The following is an 18,191-nucleotide window of genomic DNA, read 5'->3' on the forward strand; positions in this document are numbered from 1 at the left end:
TGCGCCTCCTCCCCTCACTAGTATCCACCCCGGAGCCGCGGCAAAGATGTAAAAGAGCCACATGCGGCTCCGGAGGCGCGGGTTGCAGACCCCTGGTCTAGGTGAAAGGGGCATGCATCTGTGTGCAAACGGATAAGCTGGGGATGTTGTGTGTATGTGTGCCTGAGTGAAAGGAACAGTGGGGGGTGGACATGCATACTTGTGGTTCGGGCCCCAGCCATTGCTGGCATGCCACCCACAACACGTCAAGACGAAAACACCCCCACAAAGTAATTTTAGAATTTTGGAATGTGATCTGAAAAACAACCCAATGTAAGGAAGGAGCCCTTCGGAGCAACTTAAAAGGCTACTCAAAATGTGTAACCAATATGCTGAGAGTATTTCAGTGTTCTTAATCTACAAAAATGTATATGGCTGCCTCTAAGGATGGATTAGGTTATTAACTTTCTTTTTTTTCAGGTTTATTGGACTGACAAAGTCAGCTCAGCATTTCCAACAGTCTCATATATGCACGGTAATCGTCTTGGTTCCTGTTTATCCCAGTTTTGTCTCAGTCAGGCCTTTTTCTTCCTGGGTGTTTTTTAATTGCCTTGGTCCTAGGGCTATAAATCCAGGGAGAAGGGAACAATTTCCAGAATGCCAAGCAGCGCTTTCGGCTCATAAAAAGGGGATTTGCCAGCCGCGGCCAGATTAACAATGGTATGGGAAGGGCCACATGCTGGGTGACTTCTGCACAAGGATCTGACCGTTGCTAACATCATTGTCACCCTCCCTCATTCGTTAAAAAAGTATTGACCATAGGAATTATTGCATTAGCACATTTGCTCGACAGAAATGTTTAGAGAGGGCCTCGTGCACGTGTACAATAATGGTGCGAGAGACACAGGGCTGTGGTGATCAGAAGAAGGGTAGGCAGTGGTGGCTTGTGCCCAGAGACACTGGTGGAGCAGAAAGCAGGGAGCCCAGCAGTTGGTGGAACCAGAGCCAATGGCAGGGAGGGCTAACTATTGCTACTTTTGCCTTCTGCCTCGCTGCTGAGTTCTACAACAGCAGCACAGAGACTATGGCAGAGGAAGCTGACAGCCAGGGCCACCCCCTGTAATATATAAGAAAGAAGCTAGGCAGCTGGGGACTGCCTGGAATTGGTGGAACAGCGCCCCATTTGCCCTAGAGCAGCGGTTCTCAACCTTTGGGTCCCATGATGTTGTTGGATTACAACTCCCATCATCCCTGACCACTGGTCATGCTGGCTAGGAATGATGGGAGTTGTAGTCCAACAACGTCTGGGGACCCACAGGTTGAGAAACACTGCCCTAGAGGACCACCCACCACTGAGGACAGGGAATTGGTGGACGTGCATAGGTTGTCGAGCTACCACTGTCCATTGGCTATGCTGGCTGATGCTGATTTGAGTTGAGTTGGGTGTCCAACCACAACTGGGGTGCTACAGGTTCCCCATCCCCAAATTAAAAAATCAGGACCAAACTAGATGTGAACCTCTTTTTTGTTTGTTAGTTTAACAAATAGGCAATGCAGGTCCCCTCCCCCAAGAGCCAGAATGGGACCATGGCTTCAAAAGGGGGGGGGATTTAACCCTTTGCACATGTCATGGTCCCAATCAGAATCGCCCACCCCACGCTGGTGGTTCACAATGAAGGGAAAGCTCTTGTTGTCAACAAATCCTGGTTTGTTCTTGCTAACCATTGTCGCTGGAGTTTTGATGACGTGGGATAATATGGCTTGTTTAGAACCAGAAGTTCAAGCTGTCAATCACCTCTGTGAAGCAGACTGTGTTAGTCTGAGGCTATTGTAAACCATAATGGATAGTGTTGTAGGTATGATTATGATGGAGTGAAATTTTGCTCAATGGTTTTTTCAATGGTTAAGATTGCAAAAATAAAATAAAAAATATCCATAATTGTAATGTAACACAGATATACTTTTTCTGGCATCTTAAAACACAACTTGCTGTTATGTTTTCAGCTTCTCTGCAATCTTTCCCACTTGCACCCCCATCCTCAAATGAAAGCTGAGATTCGCCTAATTTTAGCAGCTGGTGCGTTCTGAAAAAAAAAAATCTAGAATCAAGAGAATTGGAAAGACTGCATGAATATGAAATATCTCTGGTATGAGAACTTGATCATGCAAGCTCAATATTTGCTTTCCTTTCCCTAAACAAAACAAAAATAATTCGACTCTCTGCAATGAGTTTGAGAAGTATAGGCTGGGGACACCTATTTTTCCATGGTGAACAATATCTTGGTAAGTATTTTCTGTGATTTACAAGAATTGAGGCCTCTTTATGTGGCCAGTTATACTTGGATTAAAATAACTGGGTTCATTTTTGACTGTGTTTTGTCTACGCCAGCTTTTTCAAACCTGGTGGTTTCCAGATGTTTTGGACCCCAACTCCTACCAGTTACAGGAAGCACGCCCAATGGTCAGAGGGGATTGGAGTTGTAGTCCAACAACATCTGGAGGGCACAGGTTGTAGAACACTTGTCTACACAAACACAGGAATATAGGAACATGGGAAGCTGTCTTATATTGAGTCAGATCATTGGTCTATCCTGACTGGTATGGCTCTCTGAGGTTTCAGAAAGGAGCCTTTCTCAGTCTTACCTGGAGATGCCAGGGATTGAATCTGGGGACTTCTGTATGCACAGCATGGGATCTGCTGCTGAACATTGTGTCACCTCTGACAGAAACAGGTAGAAACACAAAAGGAAGAGTGAAGGGGCTTAACGCATGAGTATAAGACTTCTGCACATCTCATCTTAATAAGCTGAGATATGATCATCTGGGGATGCGGGTGGCGCTGTGGGTTAAACCACAGAGCCTAGGACTTGCCGATCAGAAGGTCGGTGGTTTGAATCCCCGCGACGGGGTGAGCTCCCGTTGCTCGGTCCCTGCTCCTGCCAACCTAGCAGTTCGAAAGCACGTCAGAGTGCAAGTAGATAAATAGGTAACGCTCTGGCGGGAAGGTAAATGGTGCTTCCGTGTGCTGCTCTGGTCTGCCAGAAGCGGCTTAGTCATGCTGGCCACATGACCCGGAAGCTATATGCCGGCTCCCTCGGCCAATAAAGCAAGATGAGCGCCGCAACCCCAGAGTCGGGCACAACTGGACCTAATGGTCAGGGGTCCCTTTACCTTTATGATCATCTGAATTGGGCCTAGTGAGGATGGAGAGATCTGGTTTTACCATATTCCAGAGACTCTGAACTTGAAAGAGACCCAGAATTACCCTAAGAATCTTGTTAGAATTCCTGCTCTGTGATTGCAGTCATGGGATTGTTGTCTATCACATGACGGTATATGTTTTGACTCCACAAAGTGGGAAGTGACGGAGACAGGATGTTTGTGTTACTGTGTTCTGTGAAGTGGGACTATTGTCCTTTGTTCTTTTGTTCTTTGCTGTCTGATGCTAGAGAGAGAGGGAGCCATGTTGCAGTACTCCGTGTGTGTTTATATGTAAATAAAGTAGATTAGCCAAAATGCTGAGTTGCTGAGGTCTGTTACACATGATGCGCAAACTCTGCGGATCCCTAAGTGTGCTGGTGTCGGTTGGCATCGGTCACTGTGATGTTTGGGCAGAAGAAAGCTTTTGAAGCTCCCGAACGAAAGACCAGGAGGGAGGGAACATGCCAGTTGGGCATGTGTCTCTGCCAGGGTCCTACTCAAGTGTAGGCCGAGCTCCTGACCTTGGCCTCTGAGTAAAAGAATAACAAGGGCTTAAAAGTCACTGGCTCAAATGTTAGTAGCCTAAGGGCTTCACCAGGATCTACTGGGTGTCGCGCAGGTACGTGTCCCAGTCGCTGAGAGTCTACAGCTGTCTTTTATAGGCTTGTATCTTTTACAGTTCTCCAAGGAGAGCATTAACTTGGGAATGCAGCAGTGTCTCCTTTCAGCTGGCCAGTCTCCAGCTCCCCTCCTCTGAGCCGTTTCCTCTCAGGCAATGTAAATGCCAACCTAAGAAAGCTTTCCTGCTCATGCCAAGGTCTGGAAAGAAACTGCTTCTGGGGTTCCAAGGCTGTACTTACAAAAAAAAGGGAGCAAGAAAGTGTGGCTGGCTGTTTCGCAGAGTCGGGGGTGGGGATGGGAGGAATTAATTGCCTTTGAGTCTCTCTCAAGCTATTTGTGAAGGTGTGCGAATGTTGTTCACGTGGGGCAGAATGCCTCAGAGCGAACGTATGTACTATTTTGGTTTTGCGGAATGTTCAGAACCATTATGCACATTTGATTCATTCGCTGATTTTGTCTATACAGTGGTACCTCAGGTTACAAACGCTTCAGGTTACAAACACTTCGGGTTACAAACTCCCCTAACTTGGAAGTACTACTTTGGGTTGTGAACTTTGCCCCAGGATGAGAACGGAAATCATTGGCTTCCTGCAGCCAATAAGAAGCCGCATCAGATGTTTGGCTTCCGAAAAATGTTCGCAAAAAAGAACACTTACTTCCAGGTTTGCGGTGTTCAGGAGCCAAAATGTACGAGTACCAAGGCATGACCATACTGTTTTTGATGCCTGCTAAAAACATTTTTGTCTAGACAAGCCTACCTAGATGTTTAGAAAGTTGATGTGAGGTTTTAATGAGTTTTTACTTCATTGAGGCCTTTAATTTTCTGAAACTTATTGATAATTTGATTGCTTTACCTTTTTTCCCTAAACCGCTTTGAGGTTGCTATTTTTCCCCCTTACAATCGAGCAGTATATAAATTTCACAAAACAAACAGTAAGATGGGAGCAGGGCCTAGTTTTCAGAGAGAACGTGGAAATGGCAGACAGAAGGCTCCATAAAGGGAAGCTTCCTCGAAGGAGTCGTTTATATTGCCGGTCTAAAATAGCTGCTTCACTCTCTTACCCTCATGCTACATGTTTTGCATTCACACTGTGGATGTGGGAAAGGCAAAAGCCAATTTAAGCCTCATGTGTGAAAACTGCCTTAACAGTCTTTCAGTGCCGGTTTATATGGATCAAAAAATAGGGAAGATGTTGAATTCTCTAGTACTAAAAATTTGCAGCAGATTTTTTTTTTTTTTTTTGAGTGCGAGAAGTGGGGTCCGCTTTGGAAAGAGTCCTGTTCCAATCGGGAACCCCAACTTTAGGGAACCCCAACTGCTTCTGCAAAGTCTGAATAAATTTTATGAGTTTCTCCCTGTTGTACTGTTTTATGATGTTGATGTTTTAAAGGCAAAGGTAAAGGGACCCCTGACCATTAGGTCCAGTCGTGACCGACTCTGGGGTTGTGGTGCTCATCTCGCTTTATTGCCCCAGGGAGCCGGCGTACAGGTTCCAGGTTATGTGGCCAGCATGACTAAGCTGCTTCTGGCGAACCAGAGCAGCACACGGAAACACCGTTTACCTTCCTGCTGGAGTGGTACCTATTTATCTACTTGCACTTTGACGTGCTTTCGAACTGCTAGGTGGGCAGGAGCAGGGACCAAGCAACAGGAGCTCACCCCGTCGCGGGGATTCGAACCACCGACCTTCTGATCGGCAAGTCCTAGTCTCTGTGGTTTAACCCACAGCGCCACCCGCGTCCCTTATCTGATGTTTCATCTGCCTACAATTTTAATTTGGTAGAGTTCTTAATACTTGGGCACTCATGTTATTTTCTGTACACTCCTTGTGACCACGAGGAGAAGGGCATTATGTAAATATTTATAAGAATCAAAACAAAACAAAACAGGTTGCATGAGCTGATGAAGACTGCGCTAAGGCTTTCTGAGCCCTGCAAATATGCTGACAACGATATTGTCAACAACCTAAATGAGTATGTACTACATTTAGGTCCCCACCCCCAGGACTTCACAATCTACAACTGTAGCAAAGCAGAATTGATTTATTCTAGGGGGTCTGTAACATTTTTTTAAAAAATAAAACCCACCAGGTCCCTTATCTGTAATAAAAGCGAGGGTGCTATCATCTGTTTATTGACTAAATGTGGAGTTTTTAATCAATCAATTAAACTATGACAAAGCAATAATTTTGGAGAATAAAGGCATGTTTTCATTGTTCTTTGATGCTGAGTGCATATATCTGAAAAGGCTCCCTGTGTGAGTGTAATGGTATATTGCCTCTTCTATGGCAGTGCCTTCTATCTGCATTCTTACATTATTATATTTAAAACAATTATTAGGTTGTGTGTATATATATACATACATACATATACATATACATACACACACATCTATCTATCTATCATCTATCTATTATCTATGTTTCTATCTATCATCTATCTATCATCTATCTATCATCTATCTATCATCTATCTATCTATCTATCTATCTATCTATCTATCTATCTATCTATCATCATCTATCATCTATCATCTATCTATCTATCTATCATCTATCATCTATCATCTATCATCTATCTATCTATCATCTATATCTATCTATCTATCTATCTATCTATCTATCTATCTATCTATCTATCTATCTATCATCTATCTATCTATCTATCTATCATCTATCATATCTATATCTATCATCTATCTATCTATCTATCTATCTATCTATCTATCTATCTATCTATCTATCATCTATCTATCTATCATCTATCTATCTAATCATCTATCTATCATCTATCATCTATCTATCTATCTATCTATCTATCTATCTATCTATCTATCTATCTATCATCTATCTATCTATCTATTTATCTATCATCTATCTATCATCTATCATCTATCTATCTATCTATCTATCTATCTATCTATCTATCTATCTATCTATCTATATCTATCATCTATCTATCTATCTATCTATCTATCATCTATCATCTATCTATCTATATCTATCTATATCTATCTATCTATCTATCTATCTATCTATCTATCTATCATCATCATCTATCTATCTATCATCTATCTATCTATCATCTATCTATCATCTCTCTCTCTCTCTCTCTCTCTCTCTCTCTATCTATCTATATGTATGTATGTAGCCCAATTAATTAGGGATTCCGTTTAGTGGCCTTTTAATCATAGAATTGTAGAGATGGAAGGTTTCTAATCAATTGAATTGATCAAATCTAATCAATCGCCACTCTACAAAAAACCCCAGAGGTAAACACTGCCTGCAGATGTGATATCTGATCAATGAAAGTTGCAAATGTGCCATTAGCTAGGGATGCAAAGATCAGTCTATTTCAAGTCATGTCAGTTTCACATGTATTCATTCATAAGTTTGTTTTGTTCTATTTCCACATAAATCAGTAATTTAAAGAACGTACAAAAAGTGTATTAAAATATGCACCTGATCACAAAAATACTATTTAAATACCCTAGTTTTCCTTGGGGAGGGCAGCTAGCTTGGGCTTTATGCATCCTATCACCTTTATTTCTAACTCATTATGATTTGTGTTTCGCGCAGAGTATTATATTGCAAAAATTTAGGGATGGGAAAATTCCAAAGGACAGACCTGGATCAAAATGGGGGGGGGGGGGAGAGAATGTGTGTGTTCTGGGCAGCAGCGGTGGTGGGGGGTGGCAAAGCCATATTCTGCATGGAATAGAGAGGAGAGAGGCATGTTGAAGCACATGCTCAGTGACCCCTTGTGTCCCAACTGGGTTCCCCTTATCAGAAGAAGCGGGTAGACTCAATTTTACTTCGTGGTGGTGCTGTGGGTTAAACCACAGAGCCTAGGACTTGCCGATCAGAAGGTCGGCGGTTCGAATCCCCATGACAGGGTGAGCTCCCATTGCTCAGTCCCTGCTCCTGCCAACCTAGCAGTTCGAAAGCACGTCAAAGTGCAAGTAGATAAATAGGTACCACTCTGGCGGGAAGGTAAATGGTGTTTCCATGCGTTGCTCTGGTTTGCCAGAAGCGGCTTAGTCATGCTGGCCACATGACCCGGAAGCTGTACGCCGGCTCCCTCGGCCAATAAAGCGAGATGAGTGCCGTAACCCCAGAGTCGGTCACGACTGGACCTAATGGTCAGGGGTCCCTTTACCCTTTACCCTAACCCATTTTGATGTGCAGGATCTTCTCATGAAAGCCCCTATAGGCAAACCCACAGGAGGAATTCACAGTCACCCCCCTGGCAGAGGCGGATTTAGGGGAGCACAATTGGTTTGGTTGCACTGGCCACGGAGCCTCGGGGGCGCAGTGGGGGATGGCACAACTATGACTTAGAAAGGAGTGCAAGAGGTGGGGTGCGCCGAATTCTGGTGTTGCACAGGGCGCCACTGAAATTTGAGACCCCAAGGTTTACTGCTGCCCCAAGAAGAGCCCGAAACTTTCAGGAAGCTGTCGATCTACTTTGTATATAAATTTATATATGGTGCCTGCTCAGGGCCGGATTTAGGTTTGATGAGGGCCTCAGCTACTGAAGGTAATGGGGCCCTTTATATGTTCAGCTGTCCTTTGTCAACAACAAATTGTCGCTGGTTTTGTGTTGAGTATATGCTATATGGTAAGTTATGGACCTAATAGTTATCTAAAGCCATTTGCACATAACAAAATATGTATTTTATCAAAGTAATGGTTGAACTGAAATACAATTAACAAGAACTATATTGATAGTGAAAAACAATTAAGAAGAAGTATATTTTGGGGGGCACCCCAAGAGAGTGGGGCCCTAAGCTATAGCTTGTTTAGCTTATACGTAAATCTGGCATTGCACCCTCTCTCTCTCTCTCTCTCTCTCTCTCTCTCTCTCACTCACACACACACACACACAACAAACAACAAATAGCCATTTTAGTAGGATCCAGTAGGTTAGCAAAGGGTGATGCAGCTGTCAGTATGCCAGACTTTGGCTGGGTGAGACCTGGGTTCACATCTCTGATGTTTAGTGGGTAATCTGTGGCCAGTCATTTTCTGAGCATAGCCCACGCCACAAGGCTATTATTAGGAGGGAGAAGTGAAATGCCCCACACCTGTGTATACCACCATGAGCTCAGGTGTTCTAGCAAATAATGTTATTCTGTTCTGAAGAAAAAAGGAAGACCTGGAGCTGTGATCGCATTGCATCCTTCCTCTGCTACACTGCTGCTTAAAGGCCTTCCTTCTTTCACCAAACTTTTATTAGGCATTACAAATATAGCCATCATAAGACATCCATATATACATTTTAAAAATATATACAAAGCAAGAGCCATATAAAAATACAATGATGGCGATGTTCATTGAGGTTTCTTCCTGCCATTCACCACTCTAAGAGATACTATTGCCAAATCTCAGCGACCCTTGCAGTTACTTCCGGGTTAATGTCAGAGAGATAGAATCTAATATTTTCAATGGTCTTATGGGGGTCATGAATATCACTTCACTTACTGAAATAAAAAACGAAGCTCGGTAAGAATAAAATATAGAGGATACCTCTAAAAAATATAGAAAACTGAAGCACCGCATTAGAATATTAACAACCTGAAAATTTATCCCCTAAGCTGGCTAGCTCACCACATCATCTAGGCAGACTAACCTACTGGATGAATTCTCTCTGACCAGGTTACATATATTCCCCCCCCCCCACCGTTTTACCATTTTAACAACAAGAAGAGCAGCTGGGCTGAAATATGTTTGGCTTTCAACAAATTTCATTGTCATCTATTGGTCCTATTAGGTTGTTGATCAGGCACTGACCCACCTGATCAAGTCAATTTGTTTTTGTATTTCAATAATTTTGCCTATGTTGACTATACCTTAATATTCTTATTTTGGATTAAAGTTGCACTTAACTTTTCTATATTATTTACAAGCATTCTACATCTTTTATTCTCCAGCTTTGGCATCAGCATATTCTTGAGTGCAAAAATATCAGAAAGAACTATTGCCTTTTGCAGTCTCTTATGTGATATATAACTATGTTATTATTATTTTTAATGCACACTTAGAAGTGACAGAGATGAACAAGCCCTTGCAAAGGTGAATGAGATTTGGTTTCTCAAGTAATTGAAAGGTTTCTAAAACTCCTACCCATTAATCCACTTGTGGAAGTAGATAATAAATGTGTGGGTCATGTTTTCCTTTTATCTCTTCACCACCCTGTGCTATGAACAGAAACACAAAAGATGGTGGACTATTATATTCAGACATGGACCCTTGTAGGTAAGCACCATTCTGAAATTAAGAGAATTTCCTCCTGCTGAAATTCCTGAATAAGCACAACACTCCTGAAAAAGTGGAGTGTTGTTTAAAGAGCGCTTAAGCACTCCATTTCGCGCTGGTGCTGGGAAGGGACTTTGCCTTTATTGGATGAACTTGGCAATTGGCATTCACAACAGCAGACCTAGCCAGAAAAGCAAAGCAGAACTCCTTCGACGCTGAGCGACGATACTTGACATACACTTCGCTCCAAATCACAAGATGATAACCTCCTCCTCCTTTCCCTAGTACAGTTTCACTTGGCATTTGGCAGTAATAGAGTTACAAAGAGATTTTATGCTAGTGCCGAGTGTCTGGTTCCATCCCAACCTCCTACAAAGTTGCCAACCCTTTGCAAGTGGCAAAATTGGGAGGAGGCCAGTTTGGCAAAACTGGGGGAAGCCAGATTTAATGTCTATTCAGGCATTGTGGCTGGTGGTAGGCGTTGGGTTTCCTCCCGGCTCACAGAACTCTTACAGGAAGCCCTGCTCTCGCATTGAATGGCTTCCAAGTGATGCCATGCAATGCCCAGTTCCAAATCCAATCAGAATGCAGGCAATTATTCCTGCCGCACCGCCAACCCTAAGACAGGAGTCCCACAGCCTACATCCAGTCCTCAAGGTCTCTCTATCAGGTCCTGGGGATGCTATGAGTGGAATAGCTCAATCAGTAAAGCATGAGACTCAGGGTTGCGGGTTTGGGCCCCATGTTGGGCAAAGCATTCCTGCATTACAGGAAGTTGGACTAGATGACGCTCGTGCTCCCTTCCAACTCTGTGATTCTATGATTTCCAGGCCACACCCCTTTCCCATCGGCCATACCATCTCTCACTAGGCCACACACCCCTTGAGTGCTTTTGCCATTCTGGAATGTGTTATAATGCTTCTTCCTTACCTGGAATAAGAATTCAGAAATGTGCATTTGTGTGTGTGTGTGTGTGTGTGTGTGTACATACTCCTTTTCTGTGACTAATTTTATTAAGACAGCATCCTGGAGGCCTTATGCTTAGAGCAGAATGGCAGGACACAAATATACATGTAAATAAATGCATGCATGCAGTACACACAGAGAGAGAGACACACCCCACTTTTTCTGCTCTTTTCCTCCGCTGACAAGCTGAAAAGTTGCTGTTGGAATGTTTTAAAGGGGCAGCAGGAGGTGAGGGGAAGAGTTTAACAGCACACTCACCTGTTGGGTTTCTTGATAAGGGGGAGGGGGCACAGTCTGTGTGGCCATCATTGTCAGAGCTGGCGCTGGGGAGACATGTTGCATCCTGGGGTTGATTCACATCTAGAACCTGTTGGTGGGAGAAAGTTCAACTTGGGTTAAGGAACCGCAGAAGGAAGAGGACAGAAGGAAGCATGACACACATGCAAAAAGCTCAGGAAGACAACCGACGGTGGTGCCGCGAGGTAATGACTGGAGAGTCTGAAGGGCCTCTCTTTGTGTAGTAACATGTATGGCGAAGATGATAAATTGTGTCTGAGTGCCCTCCTGCTCTCTCTGCTGAGTAGGAACCCTGCAAATCTGCCTAAAAGTCCTGTCCTGAGTGCCCCACTCTCAGCCACACCAAATTAACCCATCATGAAACGTCAGAGGAAGAAGAAAGCACAATGTCAACATCTGCTTGTGGCTCTTAGGAGCAGCTGACCCTTGGAAGGTATGCAAAACTCAAACAGCAAATGCTCTCTGCATGAGGACATGCCTACAGGTAACAGTCCAAATTTAATCTAATTTAAAATATTTCTTCTGCAGGCACGCATTTATTCAGCGATTCTCTGCTAACCATTCCATCATAACCACACACACACACACACACAATGAGATGGAGCTGCACTGATGTGTCTGAAATGGCCAGAATGGCATGGGGAGAGGATGCCCGCAAAGAGGTGCCTTCATAGAATGGTGCCCATAGAACATGTCCAGCAATGCCTCTGATGTTGTCATGCCCTGGAGAACATCTTCCTCATACCTCCATGCATTAGTTGGAAGGCCTGACGGTGAACACTCATGTCAAGGGCAAAGGTAAAGGTAAAGGGACCCCTGACTGTTAAGTCCAGTCACGAACGCTCATCTTGCTTTATTGGCCGAGGGAGCTGGTGTATAGCTTCTGGGTCATGTGGCCAGCATGACTAAGCCACTTCTGGCAAACCAGAGCAGCGCACAGAAACAGTGTTTACCTTTCCGCCAGAGCAGTACCTATTTATCTACTTGCACTTTGACGTGCTTTCGAATTGCTAGGTTGGCAGGAGCAGGGACTGAGCACTGGGATCTCACCCCGTCGTGGGGATTCGAACCACCGACCTTCCGATCGGCAAGCCCTAGGCTCAGTGGTTTAGACCACAGTGCCACCCATGTCCCTTTTAGTGTCAGGGGTAGGGGTAGGCTAGTTTCTCATTTAGCCAGCGTGGTGTAGTAGTTAAGAGCAGTGGACTCATAATCTGGGGAACTGGGTTCACGTCTCTGCTCCTCCACATGCAGCTGCTGGGTGACCTTGGGCTAGTCACACTTCTCTGAAGTCTCTTAGCCTCACTCACCTTACAAAGTGTTTGTTGTGGGGGAGGAAGGGAAAGGAGATTGTTAGCTCCTTTGAGACTCCTTAAGGGGAGTGAAAGGTGGGGTATCAAGTCCAAACTCCTCTTCTTTCACACAGAAACCAAATCTTTTTTCATCTCATCTGGATCAGAACAAATTCAACATTCCCAAAGATAAATCCACACTTGATGTCTTGATTACAGGTTGAGTTTTCACACCACATGAGCCAGATCTCTAGTGGTGCAGCAATAAAACTGCTAGCACATTTGTAAAGCTAAGCAGGGTCTGGTATGGTTTCAAATTGGATGGGAGACCATGTGAAGAGATTCCTGCATGTCTGGGTGCTGGACTAGATGATCCTTGGGGTCCCTACCCAACTCTACAATTCTGTGGTTCTACCTCAAACACAAGGCTATTCAGCAAAATCAGTTTGCTTGTTCAGCTGTGACTCACTGAGTGTGTACCATGTAAGCAAGTGAAAAACATCCCAAAATATTTGGATGAGACCCACAAATTACTCATTCTGATCCTTTTTCGGCAGAATGATGGCAGAATAAAATATCAGGTCTTTATTGTCTTTCATCAACAAAGAAGAATTCTCGCTGGCTTCCAAGGTCTGTTCTAATTAATATCTAGGGTACCAAAACTCTTCAGATTATTCCCTCAAGATTCCGTGTTAAATTATCTACTCTTGCTGACTCAAAGTTTAATTTTAGCTGGTGTAGCTCTATGCCCTTTTTTGTTAAAAGTGGTGAAAGGTTCCTTATTTCCACACAGTCTCAGTCATGAACCCAGAACCTGAGCATGTTCATACATTCAGGGCAAACACATGTGGGCTTCAAGTGGAGAAGGTATGCAAACCCAGCCCCATAATGTCCTCATGCACATAAGCTCTACTTCAGACCTTCTGCATTTGGCACTAAGCTTTGAAGGGGGATTCTAAGTGAGGAATGAGGAACCCTGGTAACAGAGGGTTCCAGATCATGGAGTGGATTCTAGACACATCCACAATCCACCTTCACATTGAATGCAAAGGTTCAGAGTGAAGACAGCATTTGTGTGGATGTTGGCGGATGTTGACGAGCTGACCTCGGCGCCTGTTCAGTCTCCTTGTCCAGGTGCTATTACATCCTGGCTTCTTTCTTAGGGCATTTGATCTTCAATCTGGATTTGGACTAGGCAGTCTTCCAAGCAGAAGACTCCTTCAAACACAGGACAGTTCTCCAACTGCTCTTCAGGACATTTGGCTACCCTGTGGCACCACGATTCATGGGTGGCATTTTGCTTACCTGTTTCTGTTCTGATAATGGGAAGCAAGCTGCACCAATGTATGGATGGAGAAAGAACTAATGCAGGATCAAGCCCTGGCAGATGTGGAGTTCAGGGCTCCGGAAGCTTGATGGCTAAATAAGCCCTCCTTGTTAGAGGCAGTACGACTCTGAACATCACTTGTGGAGGGAAGCAGCAAGAGAGGGCTGGCATTCATTCCTTGCTTCCCAGAGGGCATCTAGTTGGCTAACTACATGGAATAGGATGCTGGATGAGATGGACCTATGGTGTGATCTAGTGGAGGTTGGCTCATTTGGGAAAATGGGGCACTGCACCACCAACCTCAGCCTGCCCTCAGCCAGCCCCTGCAGGCCTGCCTTCTTAATTACACTCAGTCTAGAGCAGCGGTTCTCAACCTGTTTGCCCCCCAGATGTTGTTGGACTACAACTCCCATCATCCCTGACCACTGGTCATGCTGGCTAGGAATGATGGGAGCTGTAGTCCAGCAACATCTGGGGACCCACAGGTTGAGAAACACTGGTCTAGAGGTTGGCACGTTCGTACTTCCTGACCAGACCTTGCTGCTTCTTGCTTCTCATGACCTTGGACTTTGGCTTTCTTGACCCCCAGATGATCTGACTACGTGAATTGAGATATTCCCGACCTTAGGACTGGACTGGACCTTGTATATAGACTCTGCCTCCAGGCAAGTACCCCCCTGCAACATGGCTGGCTGGCTGGCTTCTCCCTCCACTGAGCTCTGCTGTGGCTGGCAGCACAGGACAAGGACAAATGTTGTTTCCAGCAACTGAAGGAGCCTGGAAACCCTGCTTAAGAAAGCTGGAGCCAGCTGGTTCTCATCAGGAGCAAGAAGGCGGATCAACAGCCGGTGGAGTCACTTCGCCTTCTGCTCTTTCCGGCTGCTGCTCAGCAGGTGAAGCCAACTTCTGGCCCATGTCACCCTGCTTGCCATTGGTTCTGACTCCACCTTCTGCTGACCTGTCTGCCTGCCAGCCTAAAAGGTAAAGGTAAAGGGACCCCTGACCATTAGGTCCAGTCGTGGCCGACTCTGGGGTTGCGGCGCTCATCTCACTTTATTGGCCGAGGGAGCCGGCGTACAGCTTCTGGGTTATGTGGCCAGCATGACTAAGCCGCTTCTGGCGAACCAGAGCAGCGCACGGAAATGCCGTTTACCTTCCCACTGGAGTGATACCTATTTATCTATTTGCACTTTGACGTGCTTTCGAACTGCTAGGTTGACAGGAGCAGGGACTGAGCAATGGGAGCTCATCCCATTGTGGGGATTCGAACCGCCGACCTTCTGATCGGCAAGTCCTAAGCTCTGTGGTTTAACCCACAGCACCACCTGCGTCCCGCCTGCCAGCCTACCGATCCCAAATGACACTAGGCATCACTGGAGTGAGCTAGCAAGGCTCCCCTTAAATTCCTTATAGTGCAACTTCTCCTGAGGTGCCTGATCCTCACATGACTTGCGAATTATGTTTCTTTTTTTAAAATGGGAGTTGGATCTTCTATTTTGGGGCTGCTATTTTTGACCTCCCCTCCTCCCACTGAATACTGAAGTTTTCATAGCTTTGGTGTTGTTTTATGCCTTAGATGACGGAATGGTTTTGATTATTATTAATAAAGTACATTTTGAAAACAGGCTTGAAAAACAATGGGCTCATTAGAGAAGCATTCATTAGATCTTGTTGACATTAAACCCATTAGACCAATTAACATTCCATTAAATGGCACTGAGCCTTCCTCAGAGCACCAATGAGTTAATCTCTGCATCATGATAATTGCTCTGTGAGCATCTGAGAGGTATATCCTCAAACGCCGGAATTAACGACAGGCCCTCCCCCCTGAGAAAAATAAACCAGGACTAATTGTGAAGCCTCAAGACACTCAGGCTAGGCAAAACAACAGATCCACCCCATCTCCCTAGCAGTGGAGCAAATGTTTGCTTAAATCAATGACTGTATCATGTGTGAATGTTGCATTCTCCTCCGCTTAGAGCCATGCTGGTCAAGGCAGATGGGAGCTAGGAGTCCCACAACATCTGCAGAGCAATCTCTAATGTACAGGATCCAAAGTTTGTAGGAACCTACAAGTTTGTGGGAACATGCAAGCAGGGCAGGTGGGGGTTGGCCTTCAGAAGAAGAAGAAAAAATTACAATTATTCTGAGCAAAATCAGTAAAGTGTTGTGGCACCCTATATATTTAGGGTGGCACCACTCAAGGAAGATTACAACAATCATCTAAAAATTACAATATCATATGAGCAAGTCAAAAAAAGAGGCATAGTCAGCTGGTATTTTTTTAAAAAACAGCCCCTCCAAGCATTGTCTGCTTCATAAAATAGAAGATTGCTGGAATTAAAGAACCTTCAAATATGCTGAGGGAGGATGGAGCCAGTCACACATCATGGAGCAAGCTGCTGCATTAGCTGGATGCAGCCACCAAAAAGGCCCTGTCTCTAATCCCACCCAGCCATGGTTCCATCTTTGACAGGACATGGAGAAGTGTTTCTGCTTCTGATCTTAGGGAATGGGCAGGGTGGTATGAAAGGAAGTGATCCCTATGGTATTCTGGACTTAAGACATCCAGGGCTTTCAAGGTAATCCCCAAAACTTTGAATTGTACTCAGAAATAAGTGCAACTTTTGCAGGGTCCGTGCAACATGATGCCAAGGGCAGGCACCCACCAGCATCTTTGCAGACCTAAAAAATGAAGACATTTATTATGGCACAAGGTTTTGTGAACCAGAGTCCTCTTCATCATACACATGAAATTTAGTGCATCTACTGAAGTGGACTCTGGCTCCATGAAAGCTTATGCCATAGTAAATTTATTAGGATTGTATGCAAAGTAGTTTTAAGTCAGTCATTCTGTTAGCTCTCTCATCCCTCCCAGTTTCTCCCAGTTACACTCTGGGTTTTCCACCAAGTCTCCAGAGCAGATTTGGGGAGGGCATGTGGCTAACATTTCCTTGGCACAATCATAAATCATAGTGCCAATGGAACACTGTGGAGTCTTTTAAGATGCCACAAGACTTTCCCCACCCACTCTTCCCTGCAACAGATTATCATAGCTACCTCTCTGGGAATTACTCAAAGAGCAGTTCTAAATCCTGACATTATAAAAATAAAAAATAAAAAGAGGTTGAACTGTTCTTATCCAAAACAGAGTTTCATTCCAAGGTCTAATTTTATCCGTTGAGCATTTTCCTTCCTTTCTTTTCTTTTTAAAGGCACAAATTCTTTAGAGTTTAATTCATCTCTAGTTAATACAGCACTAATGAATTCTTGGCCATAAGCCCACATAGCTCTAAGTGAAGATAACGGCTATTCATATGCCGCAACTCTCAGCCGACTAAGAAGGAAGAAAGTCCCACTGAACATTGTGGTAGTTACTTCCAAGTAGGAATGTTTAGGACTTGGGCTATCAAGGGTTGGCTCCAAAGAACCCTGAGTTTGAAAGCACCCAGAAACTTCAACAGGTGCAGAACAAAGGACCAAGGGCCATGAACATATTTGACCAGTCTTGGAAGATCTCCACCAGCTTCCAGTTTGTTTTCAGGCTCAATTCAAAGTGCTTTTTGGTCTTTAAAACCCTAAACAACCTTCACCTTTACAGGGAACCAGACAGAGGGCCTTCTCGGTAGTGGCGCCCACCCTGTGGAACACCCTCCCTTCAGATGTGAAGGAAATAAGCAGCTGTCTTATCTTTAAAAGACATCTGAAGGCAGCCCTGTTTAGGGAAGTTTTTAATATTTAAAGCTGTATTGTTTTTCACACTTGATTGGAAGCCGCCCAGAGTGGCTGGGGAAACTCGGCCAGATGGGCGGGGTATAAATAATAAATTATTATTATTATTATTATTATTATTATTATTATTATTATTATTATTATTCACCAACTTGGTCTCCTTCAGATGTGTTGGACTACACTTCCCATCAGCCTCACCCAGCACAACATTTTCCTCTCCTTCCCTTTATCAGCCACACCAATACCCTGAGTAATAGTGTGAAGGGACACAAAAGCCCAGGGGACTATGGGAGTTTGCTACTACATTCTTATACCAATGTTTTAGAATGATAGCAAGAAGGTAAACAGCTGCAAGGACTGACAGTAGGTTTCCTACTGGGGCTTTGATGCTGGTTCCTGACACCCAGATATAAATCTAATAGCTTAAAGAAACAACTAGTCACCAAATTACACTTTATCAAATTGTGATCAAGCTGCTGTATTACAACTTAACAAGAAGTTCAGTTATACCTGTTTGGGG

At 44.3% G+C, this 18,191-nt stretch overlaps 1 protein-coding gene across 11 annotated transcripts in view; it reads right to left on the minus strand.

The window, feature by feature from the left end:
• PKNOX2 (PBX/knotted 1 homeobox 2) overlaps positions 1–18,191 on the minus strand; it is a 432,230-nt gene that overhangs the window by 135,105 nt on the left and 278,934 nt on the right. For all 11 annotated transcript variants that reach the window (XM_077919659.1, XM_077919658.1, XM_077919660.1 and 8 more), the window contains one exon: positions 11,282–11,390. In XM_077919659.1, coding sequence (XP_077775785.1) covers positions 11,282–11,365 — 84 coding nt within the window. In that variant the 5' untranslated portion in view covers positions 11,366–11,390. The remainder of the gene's footprint in view (positions 1–11,281; positions 11,391–18,191) is intronic.

The sequence above is a fragment of the Podarcis muralis genome, chromosome 15 (genome assembly GCF_964188315.1).
Source record: "Podarcis muralis chromosome 15, rPodMur119.hap1.1, whole genome shotgun sequence".
Lineage (NCBI taxonomy): Eukaryota > Metazoa > Chordata > Lepidosauria > Squamata > Lacertidae > Podarcis > Podarcis muralis.